This window comes from Melopsittacus undulatus, chromosome Z (genome assembly GCF_012275295.1).
Source record: "Melopsittacus undulatus isolate bMelUnd1 chromosome Z, bMelUnd1.mat.Z, whole genome shotgun sequence".
Taxonomy (NCBI): Eukaryota; Metazoa; Chordata; class Aves; order Psittaciformes; family Psittaculidae; genus Melopsittacus; species Melopsittacus undulatus.
The window spans coordinates 38,232,130-38,253,008 of NC_047557.1; the positions used below are offsets into that span (position 1 = coordinate 38,232,130).

General features: G+C 37.6%; 1 protein-coding gene across 1 annotated transcript in view; it reads right to left on the minus strand.

Annotated features, from left to right (window-relative positions):
* TMC1 (transmembrane channel like 1) overlaps positions 1-20,879 on the minus strand; it is a 70,963-nt gene that overhangs the window by 49,010 nt on the left and 1,074 nt on the right. Inside the window, exons 2-4 of the mRNA XM_031054363.1 lie at positions 13,766-13,831; positions 13,272-13,635; positions 9,785-9,925 (exon numbers count right to left, since the gene is read on the minus strand). Of these exons, the coding sequence (XP_030910223.1) occupies positions 9,785-9,925; positions 13,272-13,635; positions 13,766-13,831 (571 nt within the window). The remainder of the gene's footprint in view (positions 1-9,784; positions 9,926-13,271; positions 13,636-13,765; positions 13,832-20,879) is intronic.

The window sequence follows — 20,879 nt, forward strand, 5'->3', positions numbered from 1 at the left end:
CAGAAGCGCTACAGATAAATTCTCTGAGTAAAATAAATTCTCATGCTTGTATCTTCTGTTCGGGTAGTTCATGCAAGCAAGCAAAAATATTCTGTTAAACTGCAAAATCTGACAATAGCATTGTCAGAATAGTAGTGTAGCTGTGATAAAGGAGAATTAAAATTATGTATGAAGAAGGATATTACCTGTGCCATAATTTCCCTTAACTCATAGTTAAAAATCTTAACTATGATTTTTTTTTAAAGATGGTTAAAAATATCTTTTAAAATACTGTGCATTTTTAGTAACTATAAATAATTGGGGTGATCTTCATACTATCATTTGAAGACCTACCGAAATCTTTCCCTACTAGACACCCACTGCACCACTCTCTTTCACTCACAGTAACAAGGCTCCAAACGGCCTTTTGTTTCTACACTTCCCAAGACTGCAAAATTGAGCTACTGTATTTATCTTTCACTCTTTGAGAGCTTTCCACCCTTGATAGCCCTGTGAGCACTCTCACCTTCCAAGTGCTCACACCTAAACCCAGATGGTGAAGCGTTAGGATCAATGCCAGTTAACCTGACCTCCCCGGGAGTTCAGCATGCATTTTCCCATCACCTGAGATCCCCTTTCCTTCTTCAAAGACAAAGGTTGGCAGAAGCAAAAACTACACACAATGAAATGTATCCCAATCCAACCACTCTTTTTTTTTCCCTTGTGGTATAAGGCAAATTCAGATTAAAAAAAAGAAAAAAAAAACAGACCCAGCCACCACCCCAGCCACACATTACACCTATTCACCACTTCAAAGTGTTCCTCTAGATTCTCAGTCCTGCTTTTCTGGATCATATTTGTGTTCTGAATTTTGGAGTCTGATCTTTCTGTACTTTAGCTAACTTTGTCACTGACTGAGCCTTCTTTATTTTCCATAAATTGAGTCCTTCAAAGATTTTCTGGCTCAGCACTCACATCTCATTCTTTCATTCTGGTTCTCAAAAAAAAATTCTACTTTAAATTTCAGCCCCCTCAAATAAGTCAGAGAAAACAGGCTCTTCCAGTGCCCAAGAGTCACCTTTAAATCCATGTCCTCAGGATTTAAAATCTTGTTGCACTGTCAAGAAATATAAGGCAGTCCTAACAGCAAATGGCAACTTCCTCATAAACTCCACAGTCAGTGCTGGAGCAATACCGTAAAAGCAGCCAAAATCAATAAACTGGAAATGTACCTGCCTCCCAGGCATATTATATTCTGGACTTAAGAGGAAAAACTCCCACCACCGATTCTATCACTAGGTAATTGTAAGCACTTGAGCTTGTTTATGAAAAATTACTGAAATCAAAGCCTCCAGAGCTGCAGAAAACCTCTGCTTTTAGTCACTAATCACTTGTTGTTATACTGCAGAATACAAGGATTTCAAATCATAGGGATTTTTGTTCAGTTGGTTTGGGGGTTTGTTTTGTCATTTTGTTTGTTGTTGCTTTGGTTTTATTTCTTTTTTTTACAGTAGAAGTAAATTGGAAATCTAAGGGATAATATGAAAACAACCATTAACATAAAAAATCCTCTGTAGCAGATATGAACATATTTTGCATCTATAGCTGAACACAGAAATTATCCACAAACATGTTCTGCTGTAAAATTAAGCCAAAACAGAGCAAAACGGAACTTTCCACACTAGAAAACATAAAAAGATTTATTTTTAACTCTTAATCCAAGACTTCTGTTCATTTGTTCGAAATGTCTTTTTACAAAGTTTTTTGCAAAAAGTAGTTTTCTTCTTCCTCTCTACCTCCTGGACTCTCCGTCAAGCAACCTTCCACTTCACCACTTTTAGCACTATTTAAGATTTTTCTCAAGGACAAACCCAAACATTTCTTTTTTGAACAAGGTGATCTGGATCTCCAGGTTTAATGCTGCTAACCCTCCCAAATGCTTCCCTGAGTCTTACTTTGCCATTGGCTAAGGTTTCCTTTCTCCCCGAATCTCTTCTTTCCCAACACTGCCTGCTACAGTGTGTGCTGGGTACAGAACAGTTATAAACTGCCCCTAAATGTTACTGCTTTGCAATCTGTTTTTCTCAGATTTTTCCTTCATTGGCCTTCATTAGACTGAGTTCATCATTGCAGCACAGACAAACCAGACAATGATATGAAACCAGATCACTGATACTACCCAGTCGACTGAGTTACACATGCAAGATGAGAGCATGAAACCAGTTGGATCCATGCATGCACAATATTTGTGAAGCTACTTTAATGTTTCATGAAAAAAGTATGAAGCAATGCCTTTCATTTTTTTCATATATGGCTTTCCAGTGCTTATAAATTTGTTCTATAAATCTTGAAAAAAATCAACTAAGCCCAAATGGTGGACTTCCAGTATTATTTAGTTTTATATTTATATTGTATTTATGTTTTAGTCTAGTTACAATATACTGTGGGTTTGTAACTAATCACACTTTTTACAAAAAAGCATATTTCAAACACGCATTAGGTTTCAAAAATGCATTAAAAACTGCCTATTAATATTTCCCTTCTTTGTGAAGTAATAGCCAAAATCATCACACAATAATGCAAAAATCAGTGCATAGTTAATAAAAAGTAGCACATGTTATTTGGCCCAAATGGTGATGATGAATGGAATTAAATCCAGTTAGCAGATGGTGGTGTTCCCCAAGGCTCAGTACTAGGACCAGTTCTATTGAAAATATCTTTATCAATGCTCTGGACAAGAGGACTGAGTACATGCTCAGTAAATTTACATACTGGGCGTTCTGGCTGTGGGAGGTTGATCTGCTGGAGGAGAGGAAGCTTTGCAGAGGGATCTGCAGAGGCTGGATCAATGGGCTGTGGCCAGTGGTATGAGGTTCAACAAAGCAAAGTGCCAGGTCCTGCACTTGGGCCACAACAACCCCACTCAAAGCTACAGGCTTGGGAAGAGAGGCTGGAAAGCTGCTTGAAGGAAAAGGACCTGGGGGTGTTGACTGATAGAGCTGAATATGATCCAGCTTGTGCCCAGGCAGACAAGAAGGCCAACAGCATTCTGGGCTTTATCAGAAATAGTGTGGCCAGCAGGGCCAGGGCAGTGATCATCCCCCTGTAATAGGCACTGGTGAGGCTGCACCTTGAATCCTGTGTTCAGTTCTGGGCCCCTCACTAGAATAGAGACATTGAGGTCCTGGAGTGGGTCCAGAGAAAGGCAACAAAGCTGGTGAAGGGTCTGGAGCAGAAGTCTGATGAAGAACAGCTGAGGGAATTGGGGGTGTTTAGTCTGGAGGAGTCTCAGGGGGGACCTCACTGCTCTCTACAACTACCTAATTAATTAATAAAAGCAGGTTGTACCAATGCAAATGTCGGTCTCTTCTTCCAAGTAACAAGTGATAGGACAAGAGGAAATGGCCTCAAGTTGTGCAACAGAAGATTTTTATTGAATACTAGGAAAACTTTCTTCACCAGGAGGGTTGTCCAGCATTGGAACAGGCTGTCTAGAGAAGAGGCTGACTGACCATCCCTAAAGGAACTTCAAAGATGTGTGGATGTGGTCGTTAGGGATGTAGCTTAGTAGTGGACTTGGCAGTGTTAGGTTACGAGCTAAGCTAGATAATCTTAAGGATCCCTTCAAACCTAAATGATTCTATGATTCTATGATTATTATGCAGTTGAAAGAAAATATTTTTTAAAAAGCATTTTGTGAAAGAAAAGAGTGTACGCCTTCTTCCACTCTTGGAATAAATGACACCAAGTTACATCTGATGTTTTACATGCACCTTCTCCTTTGATGTGCAGTTGATTTTACCAGTTAACATTCTAAATAGCATTTCCATACCTTTCATTTAGAGAGAGTAACTCTTACAAAGCAAACCCACCATGTGCAAATGTACAGAGGAGTTATTAAGTGCTCCACAGCAGCCTGTTAGCTGTACTCATGAATATTTGCATGACTTAAAAATCTTACTTAATTGGTAGTTAAATGCAAATCTCAATAACAACTTGATCCTGAAATGAAAAAGTCCCACCAGAGTTTTAATGAAATACCTGAAAAGCAAATTCAGTCCAGAAGCAAAGCTTGAAAAAGGGCCTACGGGTAATGAGGCAGAAACGTGTGCAGTTATGTGCAAGGAAGTAATACAGAAACTCTAACTACCAGGTAATGCTGAGCCGTCAAACAGAATATGTTTTTCCTCACACCCTCAGCTTTTCTTCCCTCACCAGCTCTGCAGCAGGTTAGCCCCACTGCATTACTTCTGACCTCTGATTTGTAGGGTAAGGAGACCTTTCCCTGACTTCTTAAACTTCCTGGATTTAAAAGTTCAGGAATAACTTGGCAAGATTCAGCCAGGGAACAGGCTTGCAATGTCCTTTCTTTGTCTGACACTTGGATTTTTTTTGTTAAATATAATTCAATGTCACTTATGTTACTTAATTCAGGTTTCTAACTTGAATTCTAAACTATCTCTCTGAAAGACCTCTTGCTTGTATATGCCTGCAGACTTTTGCCACACTTTATCCTTTCCTCCATTTCTCCATTTAAAAATTGAATGTGAAGACAAGAATAATGATCAAGCAATAAAAAGTAGTTCTGAACCCACAGAATTGTTTTAGAAATCACAACAACCAAAACCGCATACGTGTCTATGCATACCTATTTGGAAGTAATGAAACTTCACTAACATGAGGACGTGTCAAAACCAACACAGAGCGACAAAACTGAGCTTTGTAATCACTAGTATCATGTGTTATAGGTAAATTATCTATATCACAGGATAGGCCAAAGTGTGCCCCGTTAGCTAACCGTGAATTTGAAGAAGCTTCTGAGAAACCTTATTAATTGAATTACAGACACAAGGAACTAATAAATGTTGTATGGGGTCGGGCATTATTGTCCCAGAGAAGCCAGAGTTAATTATTAATACCAGGTGTGGAGTTACAGCTCCAAAAGTGCTAGGTGTACAGTGCTATGGGCACTTCAGTGTTGCAGAGAGAGGATGCATTACAGCTCTCAAAGGTTGTTGCTAATGAATAGAATTCAAGTGGATTGCTCACATTTTTCAGTAACAGTTCAGGAAGGTTTCAGTCTCCAAGATCCAAAAACTCATTAAAAAGAAATGTCTTATTAATATTGATTACCCAGGACATCTCCAACTCTTAAAAAGATTGGCTAAAAACTGACTGCAGAACAACTGTTGTCAGGCAGAGCTTGCTTGAAAAGCAGTTCAGTGGTAATAATGGGCAAATTATGGTGTTATTTAATACCCAGCTGGCCTCCAGAACATCCAGTATGTCCATAGTAAGAGAGTTAAAATACTGATACATTGTAGTACAAAGAGGGCATCCAAAGATGAGAAATTTCCACCATCCCATACAGGTACTTTATGTATCTTTGGGTTTTGTATATACACTTTAAAATATTTCATTTCCAATTCATCTGTTTTGATGGGTAATCTAAGTCATGTAACAAAATAAATGATGCTAAAAGATACTGGAAAATTGCCACATTATATTCTCTCCCTGGCAGATGAAGCAGAGACTGCTCTGCTCTTTACTATTTTTCTTAGAAAAAGCCAAAAAGTTGTCATGGCTCTCTTTAAATCTGTATTTAATCGGAAGTCCCTTAAAAAGCCTAAGCTTGATATTTGACTGCCTTTTTAATTTTTATATTGTCATTTTACTTGTTGTGATAGTTTGTTAACTGGCTCTAAAGTGATACCACTATTGGTACATTTCTGGACTCTTGTGTTCAAGTCTCTGATTATATGGTGACATAATAGGCTTTGCTGGTAGATATAAACTACATAGTTGTTAATAGCCTTTGCTATTCTATAGCACAAAACTCTGGCTATCCAAACAGTTACACACACTAACAAGGGGAGTGAAATATGTATAGCAGAGCCAAACACAGTAGCACAGCTTTTAAACCTTTCCTTTCCCTCATACCTGTGCAAAACCCAACCAAGAGAATTAACAGACAGGGATGAGGTCCCCAAAAATCAAACCCTCATATCTTTCCCTGGAGGTTTTCCAATTTTAACAGTTGAAGAGGTGCCCATGAATTTTATTTTTTGTGACTTTTTCTAATTCAAAAATATTTTCAAAAATTTACTCCCCTTTCTAAGTCTCAACGTTGTCAGTCATTATCATCTAACGGCTCTTCAGGTTATTTTGTCCTGGCCAAAAGGCCGCCTGACTAGGTAGCATGAAGAGGAGAAATTATCACCTCCCATTGAAAAGGCACAACGGCAGTACTCACAAACCATTAAACCAGTAGGAGAAAAACAAAGAGAACAAAGAAACCTTTCTGAACAGGAATATTAGTCTTAGAAAAGAGAAAACGTCTGGACTCCAGGTACATGTATGCTCTCACCAGCACAGACCACTATGTCCCCATCCCACAGCCTAACCTCTGTTTCCTCAGGATTGGGAGAATGGTGATGAAGTTTCCTGTGTAACACCTTTTCAGGGCTTGTGCTTCACTTTTTTTTACATCTCCAGACCTGTAAAGATCTGACCTCAAGGTGAGGTGAGAGTCTGACAGTGCCAGTACAGTTCAGCTTCAAACTGCAGAGGAACACTCTGCAGCAGGGCAGTGTCTTCAGCTATGGTTCTTCAGAGAATAATCAGGGGCTGTTTGAAATGCATCTTTCAAAACACAGGGATGTAAATTAGAAATTAGAGCTGATCTAATTTGCCAGTGCAGCTCTATTAAGAATGCCATTTAAGATAGGTCTTGACAGAAGCCATTTTATAGAGACCATATAGTTCTACATCTGTGTTCTAAAGTTATTGTTTATTCATGCATTTTAAGAACAAAGATTGAAGGAAAAGTTTAACTATTTTACCAAGTGGTCACTAGAGCTGAATACAAATAATCTTTCCTACCCTATACTTTATCAATTTCTTATAACACAAAATTAAGTGGAAGTTAAATCTTTACCCCAAAATAGGGGAGGGCTCTGACAAATTAAATTCCTTAAAAAAAAAAAAAAAAGAAATAAAATTTCAGAATCACAGAATAGTTAGGGTTGGAAGGGACCTTAAGATCATCTAGTTCCAACTTCCCTTTTATGGGCAGGGACATCTCCCACTAAACCATGCTACCCAAGGCTCTGTCCAACCTGGCCTTGAACACCGCCTGGGATGGAGCATAAAAGGATGGAGAATGAAAAGTCCTAATCAACCCTTATATTCACTTTTCAAAATAATATAAAAAGTATATATATATATATTTGTCTTATTTTGTCACAAATATGTAACAGATCCTTGAGCATTCCTGGGAGTATAGTTTTTTTCATTCTTGGAAAAAAGTAGGTGCTAATACAGAATAAACATGATAGTTGGTTCTGGCACAATAAAGAACATTTCTTATAATGCTGAGAAGAAAACTCCAATTAAATATGTCTCTATTGTGGAAACTGGAAGACAAAAAAATAGGGAGATTTCTTATTCTATCTCTAAGAATATAGATAGGCTTCTTTTTTTTTCCCCCTATATCCCATAATACTCTAAATCCTGCACTGAGGAAGAAGTGGATGACGAAGAAATATTTGCTAATAATAAATGTTGACTGAAAGTTTCAACAAGAAGAGATGCTCATATAAGAGCATTCAAAAGTCATATTATTGATTTACAAGTTTAAGGACTTTATGGCAAAGTTTGTTCATTTTCCACAAGTACAAGAATAATGCCAATCCAACTAATGAGTCTGGTATAAATCTTACATATCTTGCTAAAATACAAAACAAATACACAGATATCCTGAAAAGTGCTGATATAGGCACTTCTGCAACTACAGTCATAAAAGTTTTCTCCTCTGAACCCTCTCCAGCAGGTCTATGCTCTTCTTATGTGGGGGCTGCAGAGCTGGACGTAGTACTCGAACTGGGGTCTCACCAGAGCAGAGTGGGAGAATCACCTCTACCTGCTGGCCATGCCTCTTTCTATGCAGCCCAGGACATGGTTGGCTTTCTGAGCTGTGAGCACACACTGGCAGCTTATGCCTAGCTCTTCATCCACAAGTACACCCAGGTCCTCCTCCACAGGGTTATTCTCAATCCCTCCATCCACCAGCCTGTATTGAAGTGGGTGTTAGTGAAGTCCCTCAGCAGGATAAGAGCCTGCAAGCATGACGCTTCCTGCAACTGGAATAAGAAGGCTTTGTCAATAGGCTCCCCTTGATCAGCAGCCTGTAGTAAGAGCCAACTACAAGGTCCCCTTTGTCGGCTTGGTGTCTAATTTTTTCCCATGAGCTTTCAACCAGTTTATGGCTACTCTTCAGAGACAGTTCTTCACAATCTACCCATTGCTTGACACAGAGGGCAATTTCTCCATTCTTCCTTCCTCACCTATCTCTTCTGAACAGCTTGTAGCCCTTGATAGCAGCTGTACAGTCATGGGATTTATCCCAACAAATTTTAGTAATTGCAACTAGTCATAACAGCACAGTGGCTTCCAATTCCTTCTGTTTGTAGCCCATGCTGTGTGCATTGGTGAAGAGGCGCTTCACCTGGCCTATCAGCCATGTCATCTTAGAGGAACACAATAACAAGAAAAATAACAATAAATAACTATGAAAATAATAAGGAACACTTAAATCCTTTGAATTATTTCCCTTGTGCTTCCATGTTGGTTCTTATTATCTAAAAAAAAAAAAAAAAAAAAACAAAAAACACCTAGCTCCTATCTGTAGGACTTCCAGTGGGCTCCAGTTCACCCAGCATATCACAGAGCAATAGGCTGAGGGCCCTCACAGCACCCCATCTCTCAAACCTTCGTGCATTGTCCCCTGGTTTGTAATGGGCAAGCCTGATGTTACCCACTTCCTCCTTCAAGTCTAGTTTAAAGCTCTGCCAATCAACCGTATTAGCTCATGAGCAAAGACCTTCTTCCCTCTTTGAGAGAGAATAATCCCATTTAACACCAGCAGTCCTGGTGCCATGCAGATCATAGCACACCAGCCATGAGCCATGTATTAATAGACTGGATCCATATGGCTCTTCCAATATTAGCTACCCACAACTGGAGGGCCAGAGGGAAAAATTGTCTCCACTCCAACCTCCATTACCAACCAAGGCCCAGAAGTCTCTTTTGATTGCACTTGGAGTATGTATTGCAGCAAATGAGTTATTCAATATAGAGGAGCAAAAAAGAATTTTGGCAGTTTTGGCAAAAGAAAACAGTTGTCTGTGTTTACCCAGTTACCTCTATCTGCTGGAAATGTAAATGTAAATGAAAACTTAACTTTTAACCTTAAAAAAAATACAGTGATAGGTTTGCTAGGGCAAAATACAGTTTTATGTGTGGTATACCTTAAAATACATGAGATCATTTTCCAATTAGTTTGTTTTTTTGTAAGTTAAAAAAAAAATAAAAATCTGTGGGTTTTTTTTTCCAAAAAGTTAAAAAAGAATGATAAATCTTCTCTTCCTACCCCAGTAATCTTGAGGTATTCCTGAAATAGCATCATTTTTCTTGAATAAGATATTAAATTTATTCATGGAAGAATTTACTGATTTTCACCTAACTGAAGAAAAATTAAAGATTTTACAGGGTGGTGTAATGGAAACTTAAAAAGGAAAAATATTTACGTTTTTCATATCTTATTTCAGGTTTACAGAGACAAGAAAGACCTGATCTGCAATGCCATTTACTTCCACTTTCTGTGAAAGCACATGATGGGAAAGAGAGATTAGAGATGGTTTGAAGTTAATTATACCAGTATGTCTAAAAAACCCTAAAAGTTCAGAAAAACAGTGCAAAGTGCAAAGCAGGATGGCAGATATTCATTATGGTAATCAAACCATACTTCAGCACAGACAACTTCTTTTTCATCTTCCATGGCTTGTTTCGTAGTGTGGCGATTAGTTTCTTTTTTTCTTCTACCTCTTCTTTTAACTTGGCCAATTCCTCCTCTGTAATTGGCTCCTCTTCAGAGTCAGAATCAGAGCTTCAAACAAAAGCAGGAAGAAAAAACATCACCAAAACTCAGAAAGGACAGAAATATTCACTGAAGCTTGATGTTAATTCTTGTTAACTTTAAGACCTAGGCAAATGCCTTCACTGTTGCACTGCGGGGAAGACACAGTTCACTTAAACTTGCTGTTAATTTCAGTATGGAAGGCAAAGCCCACACACAAAGTGCAGAGCTACCACTGAACCAGCACTGCACCCAGAGCATCCAATGGAGAGTGGGCTGGTCTTCTGCAAAAGTGTCTGAGAGCCACCGATTGTTCATTCAGGATTAAACAGCCTCCTAAGAGTTCAACCTAAATTCAGTCAAGTGAGGAAACTTGACTGAGGCCATAAAAGTGGACTTGTTTACCCCACTGCAGTGTGCCACAGGAGAGAATATATGCCACAGGCACAGCAAAGCCAAATTTAAACACCTGATGAAAAGCCCATCCACTGATCAAGGCAGTAGAATTTCAGAGATGGGAAGGATTCAAAGCCACATAGCAGCAAGGCTGTGAAGCTGGGCAGAACACAAGAGGTAAAATAGGAATAATATTGGCTCTTGTTTCCATTGCCAGCTACAGTTTTGTCTTTGTAAACATATCTCATCTTTCATTTTTCACTTTCATTTGGAAGCAGGAAAATAATAACATTCCAAATTTCTAAGCATTTTTAAAAAATCAGTATTTTCAAGAGTGTTTACACTACAGAGTCAAATTTCATATGGTTACAGAAGATTTTGCCTTTAGCTCAAGTGGTTGAACACAGAGTTTCATGCCAGGATACCAGAATTCTGTCTTGGCCTTTCATGAAAGGCTGTGATTCGTACATTTGAAGGGCTGAAAGATTTACTGTGACCTTCAGCCTATCACAGAGCATAAATCAATAAAAAATTTCACATCAAGTCCTGATCTTCCTTGACTCCGATTCAATGCATACAATCTTTTTCTAAGTCAGTAGAGCTGTTGAAATCAATGGTGCATCCTTAAACGACACACATAATGAAATAGCTCATATCATCAATCTGTGTTTTGTTTCATGCTCATATTATGAATGAGTGTTTTGGTTCTTGTTTCATCTCCTCTTTATGGAAACATCTACTTGACAAATTATATTTTGTAAACGCCATTTTATAGAGGTAAAAAATAAGGTGAAAATTTTGTTCTTGGAGCTTGGAGATTTTCAAGGAAATGACTGGTAGGACTTTAGGAGGCTGGAGTGATGAATGAATAAATATGACTACACTTTTTGTGTGTGTGTGTGAAAATTCTATTGTTTTTTGATAATCCTCATAATATCCCCTGGCAGTTAGTGCTCTTCAGCAATGCTCCTGCTAGCAAGAAGATGTGGTGCTTGTACTGCTTTAATCTTCCACGTACAGCTGGAAAAGCATAAGCTTTATACTCTGGAGTAATCCTACTAAACAGTTGATTTGCTTACATACAGAGCTACACAGTATAACCAGAAGTTCCACAGGCTAGGCAGAATATAAATTTCCTTTTCTGAGGATTTTTAGCTTAAGTGACTCCATATGGTTTTCACCTAAGACCAATCAATCACAATTTGTCAATAAAGAATATAGCTTTTCAACCTAGGAATATCATACTCCTTCACAGTGAGTCTATAAGGAGCAATTTATCACAGATATTTTTGGGATGATGTGGCAAAAGCCACAATGAAGTAGCAAATTCAATATTATCACCCTGTGTGGAATAGTATCACATCTAGTTTTACTTTTCTTTTGGGTTTTTTTTAATCTTTTTTTTTTCCTGTTTGGTTATTTTTTTCTTTCTCAGCTTCTTATTTTACTTTCATCATGCTTCTCATGCTGAAATGTCTTGGCTATTTAATAACTACAACAGCAGGGTTCATATTCAAACAGTAGGAAGCATTTGCTGTGATAGGTCCTCATGAACTTGCTAGAGAGGTTATATTTCTATGCTGTCAACCTTTTCTTCTGAACTGAAGGTTTACAAATCCTTTGTCTGAATCACAGCTGAACTGACCACCAGCCTATTTTCCTTTGTTTCTTACATTTTCTGGTTTTCTTTTAAAAATCATTGAAAATATATTTATTTCTCTGCATTCTTGTCAGCTGGTCCCCTAAAAAGTAAAAAAAAAAAATATAATGTCTTTGAGGTATATTCCAGAGATCCACCATGTTTTTCTTAAACAATATGCTTACTACTCCAAGAACAAAGTCAATCTAGGTAGCAACTTCTATGTAGCCGAAACATATTTTAATATTAATAATGTTGGAAGAGGATTAAAAACACTGTACCCTCACTAAGTTTAATATTTTTCGTGGTTTTTTTTTTTTAATTAATGTTCAGTAAATGCATACAGTGGAATACAATAATGAGCAAAGGAACATGGTTTGACACATTTAGGACTGTTGCTGCATGAGTACAGGAAATTGCACAGAGGGCTATGAGTGGCACCACAATGAAGAGCCAGCTTATAAAAAAGCAATATTATAGGCACTCTTCTAGGGAAGGGAAATGAAGTAGAAGTGTACTGAAATGGGATCATGGATAAATTAATGCAACAGAATGTTTCACTGTATTTCCTTCTTTCTTTTTACTCCTGCTGAGCTCTGTAGTGATGCCTTTAGGAATACAAAGAGTTGTAACAAGTGCTGAATCGGAGAAGTGGAATCTCCCTCTGTCTCCACCGAGATAAGTGTGCCTAGCTGCATTTGCTTAATTATACACAACTCTAGTGATCTTTTTATATAAAGCTGACTCAAACCTGAATGCGGAAAAAGAACTTCATGTTGTGAAAAGTGTTAAGATTTTAGTTCTGCATTGGAAATAAAACTAGACCTTGGGTGTTTGCAGGTTTATCATCTTGGGGGTTGGGGAATTTTAGTCTTGATGAAAGGAAAAAGCCGGAGGGGTCTTACCTGTTGTCACATATTTCTGTCATTTGCTTCTCTCCTCTGTTATTTTTACATACCTTCTACAGCGAACTGCTCATAAACTTAGGATATTTAACTATAATAAGGGTGACCCTGGCTTGAGTTCCCATTCTACATGACAAGATTTGACCTAATCCTCAGGGTATCAGAAGTCACAGAAGGGCCTGGCTGGTCATTTCTTTAGTTCCCACCCTGGACCTGTGACCCTGACTTCATTCTACTGTAGTGGGAACTTTCCATTTCATTCAGTCAGCATCTCTTCACTGCAGAGAGAAAAAAGTATCTGTTCAGCTCTAACTGGGCTATAATGAGTAAGGGAATCATACTGACCACAAGTATTTCACAGCTATAAATGAATGCAGGTTTCGTGTAGGGTAACTATGGTCTTATATTTAAAAAAAATAAATAAATATTGAATTACCCAGATCCTGATTTCTTTTTGTCTTTTTTTTTCTTGTTGGCCTTCTCTTTTTTCCCTTTCTTGTCAGACTTTTTGTCCTGTTTCTTCTCTTTGCCTTTCCCACTTTTACCCCCTTTCTCATCTTCCTTTTCACCATCTTCCTTGGTTTTCTCATTTGCCTGGTTCTTCCTGGTAGGATCTCCTTCGGAGTCACTGCCCTCATTTCTAGCTGCTCGTCCCCGTCCTCTACGGTTTCTGTGCCTGCGATGCCCAGCTCTCCTTGTACCATCTTCATCATCATCATCCTCCTCCTCACCCCCGCACCTGGCTCTCACTCTAGTGTGCCCCCTTCTGGTTCGCGGTGTTGCTCTCTTCCCTCCTTTATCTGCAATGGAGGGAAAAAAAGCACATGAGAGAGGCAATATGTTAGAAGAAGACCTTTCCTCCTCCTTCATTCCTGCACATAATCACAAAACATATGAGTATGGCCTTACAAAGTAATTAACACTACTGACCTGTTACTTTGACATTTTCTTCATTCTCAGCTGCACTCCCTTCTTCATTGTCAACATCACTGCCCACTGTGGAGTGAAAACAAAGGCCAGTGCATGTGAAGTGTGGATCAGTCATTAGGAATGAAAGATTTTCAAGACATTCTTGGTAATTACCACATTTGTACTCACACCGTTTAACAAACCCAGCTTTTTGGAAGATGGTTTTCAAAAACATAGTTTTCAAAAAATAAGAGGAAGCCAGAAATAACAGCTGCACATTCCTTCAGCACTCAAATAAGTAAGATCCAAAGTAATGTCATGACAATCACCATTTTGTGGAAGAAATATGCAGGGCAGGAAGACCTTCAAAAAGAAGCACAATATCCTACAATTTGGGTAAAAGAACAAGGAAAATTAAAATGCTTTTCAGCAAATTCTCAGAGATTTTCTTGAGCATATGAAAGATAAGCACTACCTGATATTAAAGAAGATTAAAAGAATCATTTTCTGATTTGACTGACTGAACAGCATGAAGCTTCCTAGTGGCAGCATGGCTGAAGAGTTCAGTCCCAGAAGAATATTTATACTCAGTTCCAGCAACCAAATCCCTAAAGTACAGTGACAAAAGTTGACCACAGGTCACTTGTATGTTGTACCACAATCCTATTCTACCACTAAGAGGATGATAAAAACATTGGAGACTCTAGAAAGCCTATTAGCAGAAGCAAGTGGTATTTCTGCTCAGAAACATCTTTGATTTGGTAGATCTCTTGCTGAAGTTTTTCAGTCTCAGTGAGTTCAGTAAGAGATGTTGTCTCTGCCATCCATCAAAAACCAGGAAGGTATCCAATTCAGAAAGTACTCCACTCTTTCATATACACTAAATCCCTCGTAATATTTAGCTAATTCTGCAAATATTGAACATATCACTCCTGAAACTGCTATTAGTATTCACCAGCAATTTTTCTTCACAAGCAATCTAACTAATACCCAAGAAGCCAGCAGCTAATAGGCTCTCTTGATGTGTCTTTGAGCTTGTACATGTGTGACAGCTCTTGAGACGTATCAGTGGATTACATAGAAATATATGGTAGGAGAGTAATGAGAAGACTAATAAGTATTAACATGAACAGAAAAAGGCAGCTGTCATTCCACTCTTATATACCATGTATGTTCCAGATGTAAGTTGTCTAATTTTCTCTCTGGAAGATGGGACAGGTGACATGTCATGGTCTCTATAGTTGCATTTTTGGAACTAGATGATCTTAAGGTCCTTTCCAACCCTAACTATTCTATGATTCTATGATTTTTCAGGCAAGAAGAAATTACAGTTATCTTCACTCATCTAATACTTTAATTTTTTCTTTATATTCTCTCCTTCTCCACCCTAGCTTCCTAGTTCCTTTTATAAACTTTATTAGCCCTAATGATGCATCGAAAATTTGTACATAAATTGATTTACCTAGAAATTGCTAGATAAATGTTGAGGCACAACTTCTTAGCTTTAGCTAGTATCAAAAAAAGTAGAACAATATGTAAGGATGCAAACAAGAAGAAATCTAGGGTCTTATTTCACTATGTGCAATAATGGGCAAAGTGTAATATCCAGAATTTGGCGTGCATTTTAAAACTGGGATATATGTCAGGAGTCTAAATTCCCTGAACAAAACATTTCATTGTAATTACATTTTCCACAATTTCTACAGTGTCTGCACAATAATTTTTTAACACTGTGCAAAGATATTATCCTTCAATATTATCAGTGGAATATGAAAATAAGTCCTCCTTAGTTCTGCCTGGACATATGCCTTCTGCTGCTGACAGTAACAGGATCTCCATTTGACAAAGATCATTACATCACTATTGAAAGCTTGCAAAGATGAAGACAGACACTTCTAAAGATACACTCTGCATGCAACAATAGGTCATGGTCTTTTATTGCAACTAATGCTGTTCCTTATCTTCTCCGGCCAAATAGAAATTCCTGGGAAAGCACTTCAGTGGTAAAAGATTGGTCTTACAGCAGATTCTGATGAGGTCATATAATAAGCAAACAGCTGCAGATTTATCATATGTACTGAAACACGTATTAGCAGTGAAAAGTGTTATCATAGTTCAGCTGCCTCTTATTGACATAACAGTGAAAGTGACAACGGACTATGCAACAGTTGCTTAAGCAGGACAGAATGTATCTGTTGGGGTTTAATTAATTCTAATAGCATAAGGGAAATATATCTGAATCCAACATTTCAGGTAAAATAATTAGATTTCAGGCTGCTTGAAGAAAATACTGGAACAATACTAGAGCAGAGTGCATCTGAAAAGAGACTTCGTACTTTTGTGTCTTTTTTTTCACTTAAATGCTGAGGTACATATTGAAGAAGTTTTTGAAGAAATTAAGAAATAGCATAAAATCAAATGGAAGTATATATTGCCACAAAACAGGCCACGACCAGCAGAAAACACGACCAGTGATTACATGGAATCAGGCATCCAGAAGAGGGGGGGTACTACAGGCAGACTAAACAAGCACAAGTGCAGCTTCAAAACTTCCTGCAAAAATTTGAAATTATAACTCCGAACTGAGATTTAGAACATTCCAGCCTCCACAGACTCATGCTCACATGGAGACGAAACATGTAGATATAAAGAATATTAGACATCTGTCCATATTCTGGTGTATCCACAGAAGAAGAGAACCCTCCCAAATCTTGAGCTAGGACACAGAAAGCATTGTCCTAGTATTTATTTTTAAAAGAAGCTGGAAGCCAAGGAGGGCTCTTCCAATTTTTTCATACTCTGTGTCATGAGCTGTGACACTAGGATAAAAGCTGAAGCTCAGGGTAAAATGTTTTTCCCTTGTGATAGCAGCAGACACTATCACACCAAGGAGGAACAAAATCACTTATGAGGGGGGGTGAAGGAGTTTTAACATCCCTAAGGTCTATTCGGCATAGCTAATATGCATGCATTCATGTGAGCTACATAGGAAGGCAAGAGGCTAGGCAGCTCATAACTCAGCACTTTAGGTACTTGTGGCAAACCCTGTCTTACTGAATTACTGAAGAAGCATTTCAGTGATACACAAATTACAATTCATGGTGTCACTAAATCTAAATGCAGTTTAGCACTAAATTTAAATCTTCTATAAACCACAGCACAGAGAAACAATAAAGTGCAAAGTGCATTCCTCAGGCACTGTATTATCATGCTATAAGAAAACTGATGATCACTTTTCATGCTCTGGTTTGTCAAAATAAGAATGTACAGTTTCTGTTACAGGAATAAGATAATCAATATATAAGATACTTTTAGGCTGACATACTTGTCTTCTATTTTTTTAAACAGATCTTCATGTGATCCCAGTTATCAAAAATTCAGTGAATCTTCTTCTAAAATCAACTAAGCCTCACTAAAGCACCATCTAAAACTACTTCTTGTTCCAGAAAAGCATTGATAGGACCTCATTTCTTCATGGTATCAATATTCATAGGGCTAGTATCAGATTAGGCTTTGAGTCAGCTAACTTGAGTTTATGTGACCCAGAGCAACCATTGCTCAGTAGTTACATATTCTGGGATACATTATCCTGCCCTACTGACACATATATCATTAAGCATATTTGGAGCTATAATCCATAACTGTTTATGCTCTAGGAAACTCAATCATTTTCTGATTTTTTTTTCCACAGTAGTTTAAGGGAAACTTTCTCATCTTTCTAGACTACGGGCAAGGAAAGTGTAATCTGAGTAAGCTATCGTTTTACCTGAAGTCTTATTTATGTTTTAGACTATAGCCACAAATGAGCCAACAAGACTAAAGGAGGGTGTCCTGAATATGAGCTCAGACTAACCTGTAAGTCACAGAATGCAGTGAAGACACTATATGAGACATCTCAGTAGAAAGATCAAAATGTTGAAATATTGGCTGGAAATTAAGGCCAGAAAAGTACAAAACCATAGGTGTTTTCGCTACATGAGGTCTCCATACAGCAGACTGTGGGTCCTGTTTTAACCTTACCTGTTTTCCCAGGTTGTTTGTACACCACTTATCAGAGTGTATTATTCAGATTTCATGTTCTGGATTTTTTTTAAACTTGTTTTACATTGACATAGTTTCCTTGACTTTTCACTGAGAGGAATAATGATTCTTGTAACTACCCAGTAAAATATGTCCCACTGTTCTAGTACTACTGCTCACATTACTACTATATAAAACTGACAGCTGCGAAGCAATTCTGTGTGCTGGTGTCTTAAAAAACACAACAAACAAATCAGTGATGCACAAAGTAATCTGAAAGTCAAAAAATGCATTCAGACTTCTTATATATGTTATAAAATTAATTTCTATTTTATTAATTAATTTGCAAGCCAATGAACTGAATCATATGCAGATAGAGCTTTGAAAGCAATTATTGTGCCTTCCCTTGGTCTAGAACATGCTGGACTTTTTTCAGTGCCAGAAATGCATTAGCATAGACTGCTAATAAACTGGCTGTCCAACATGTAGGTATGTCAGTAACATAAAACGTTATTAGACAACGAATGCATGTGAAGTACTACTGAAAAGGAACAGGAAAAGTTGTGTAATATTCAAGTCTAGATATTTACATACATTTTCATACTATTGTTTCTGATCATGTAAACATGCGAGTGTCCTGCAACACTTCTGTGAGGATAAATGCCACTAGAAGTAACAGCTGTGAAACACAACAGAAATAATATGCCAAGATCTTGAAGAACATCTATGGCAAGACTGAACTTGTGCAGACTTCAAGATCCAAGATTCAAGACCTTAACAATGTAGATCCCATTCTTAGAGTATTTCCAAACACTGGGAAAAATAACTTGGCCCACATTAGGTACAGGAGAAGTGGACTTGACACACAGAAATTGCAAATAAAAATTACATTTACAGAACAACCAGAATGCTTAGTATTTCAGACCATGCTTGCTTTTTCTTCTATCTTTTTCCCATTTGATGTTGAATTTTTTTCTCCCAATGGACTAAAATGAAAATCACCATGCTCAAAAAAAAAATATACTGTCCAGCAATAGCTAAGAATTCATGAAGTAAAATAATTCCTATACAGTTATACTTACACTAGCAAATATAGTGCTTACTTCTCTGCACCTAAATTAGCAAGGTTAAATACTAATGTAGGCAAAATATTTATACTACAATGTCACAAAGCAACTAGTGTCAAGAAGACTCATTAGTATTAATGTACATGCTGTGGCCTGCAGACTTCTACACTCAAAGATTTTCCAGAAGTTGACTGTGGGACAATAAATTTTCCCTCTCTGTAGATTGCCAGTAAGGACAATTTTCCCAACTTACTGTAGCTCAGTCAACGTTTGAAAATTAACATGAGGACAATAAGGAATAAATGGAATCCATTCAATTCACATCCATAAATATCTCATCTGTTTTCCACTGGTAAGGAAAAATTACAAATGTTCTATTAAAACAACAGAGAGATCAAGTTGGCACTGTGGCTGGCATTGGGCACATCATCCGATAACACCCTCCTCTCTTTAGTTTACTTCTGGACTGTATTTACACACCATAAGGTTTGAGTGCTACTTCTGTCTGTGGGTCAGGACTTCTCTTAAGCAAAATTCCCCTTCAGGGATGAATAATTTTATTGCACAATTCAGTCCAAAAATTTTAGGCCAAATCTGATTTTATTTTTATAAAACCCACAGAAATTACAGGAGGAAGATAATTCAGTGAGAATCCCCTCATTATTTCACCCCCTTCAGGAAAGCATGCATAAAAGTTCCCAGAACACTGTGTTTTAACCCACCTCTGTGGATACAGCTCCATGACCCTACCTGTGCCAGACAAAGACCTAACCATGCAGTACTTTGTCCTACCCAAGACTAGAGATTTGACAAGTTTGCAGGACCTATTGGTTACTATAATAAAACAACAAGGAGAAATCATTTTTGCATTGTGTCTTCATCGCATAGATGGACTACTGGTGGGCAATTTTTTGTTTTCATTGCAATCTTCACTGTAAGAATTAGGATCAGAATATTAAGTGTCCAGTGCATTCTGAGGAGTGTGGAAATGCCGTAAATCATACCAATCTGACCTTTTCATGTTCTGAAAAATGACTTAGCTTATTGTCATTCATTCATAGTACTGTTAACACAGGAAGAACATGTTAATATGGAGAAAACAGGTTATGTTCAAGATAAAAATGTGGCATTCTTGATGGATCCAAAGTAAATAGTTTTGACTACCTCATGAGAAGACAGCTCTTTTAAGGTTGATACCTACAGTTGACCAGCTCACCACATATTCTGTTTGTTATTTTTAGAGGACAAATAGCACTTTCCATCTGACCTCTTTCAAACATCCTCTCTGAAGATTTGTGCCCTGTCTTCTTTTCCTGTAGGAGATGCTTAGAACAATGAATTCATACTCATGAATTTAGAGTAATGAACTATACATCTCCTACTACTTTCAGAAGACATGCTACGCAACAATAATAATGTCCAAATGAGGGCTTTGGCATCTCTAGAGCTACAGATATCAAACAGCAAAAATGTATAGTCTCAAACTGCATTTTTACAACTGTCATCCATTCTTTGCAAGAATATTCCTTAGGACCTTCTGTCAACAATGACAAAGCAAAATCTCCTGTAAAGAAATTGTTAACAGATTTGTACCTGATTCTGTGCTAACTCCAGCACTTGTAACATTTTAAATCAAAAGTGAATGGAGAGCCACATTCTGAAAATGTCTCATAGTTAGTTACAATTGAGTTCCTGGTTTTTAAGTCTTCTTAAACCAAGTCTTGAATTTGCTCATATGATCTCATCTCCAAATATCCAAACAACAGTCATTAACGTAGTTGTATTTTATTACAAATTATGTACAGGATAAATTTTCAATCAAAATGTGGCAGAGTGGTCATGATCCAACCTTCTCCAGTTAAAAGATGTGTTTTTTTTCACCGTGGGAATGCTAACCTGTACTTCAAATGAATGATAAAGTTACTGAATGGAAGGTAAGTCAAGTCAGTTAGATACCTGCAAGTAGAAGGCAGATATTTATGGTAAGCTTAGAACCTTGATATTTTAAGAACTTATTCATTAGAAAATTAAAAAATACATATATTCTG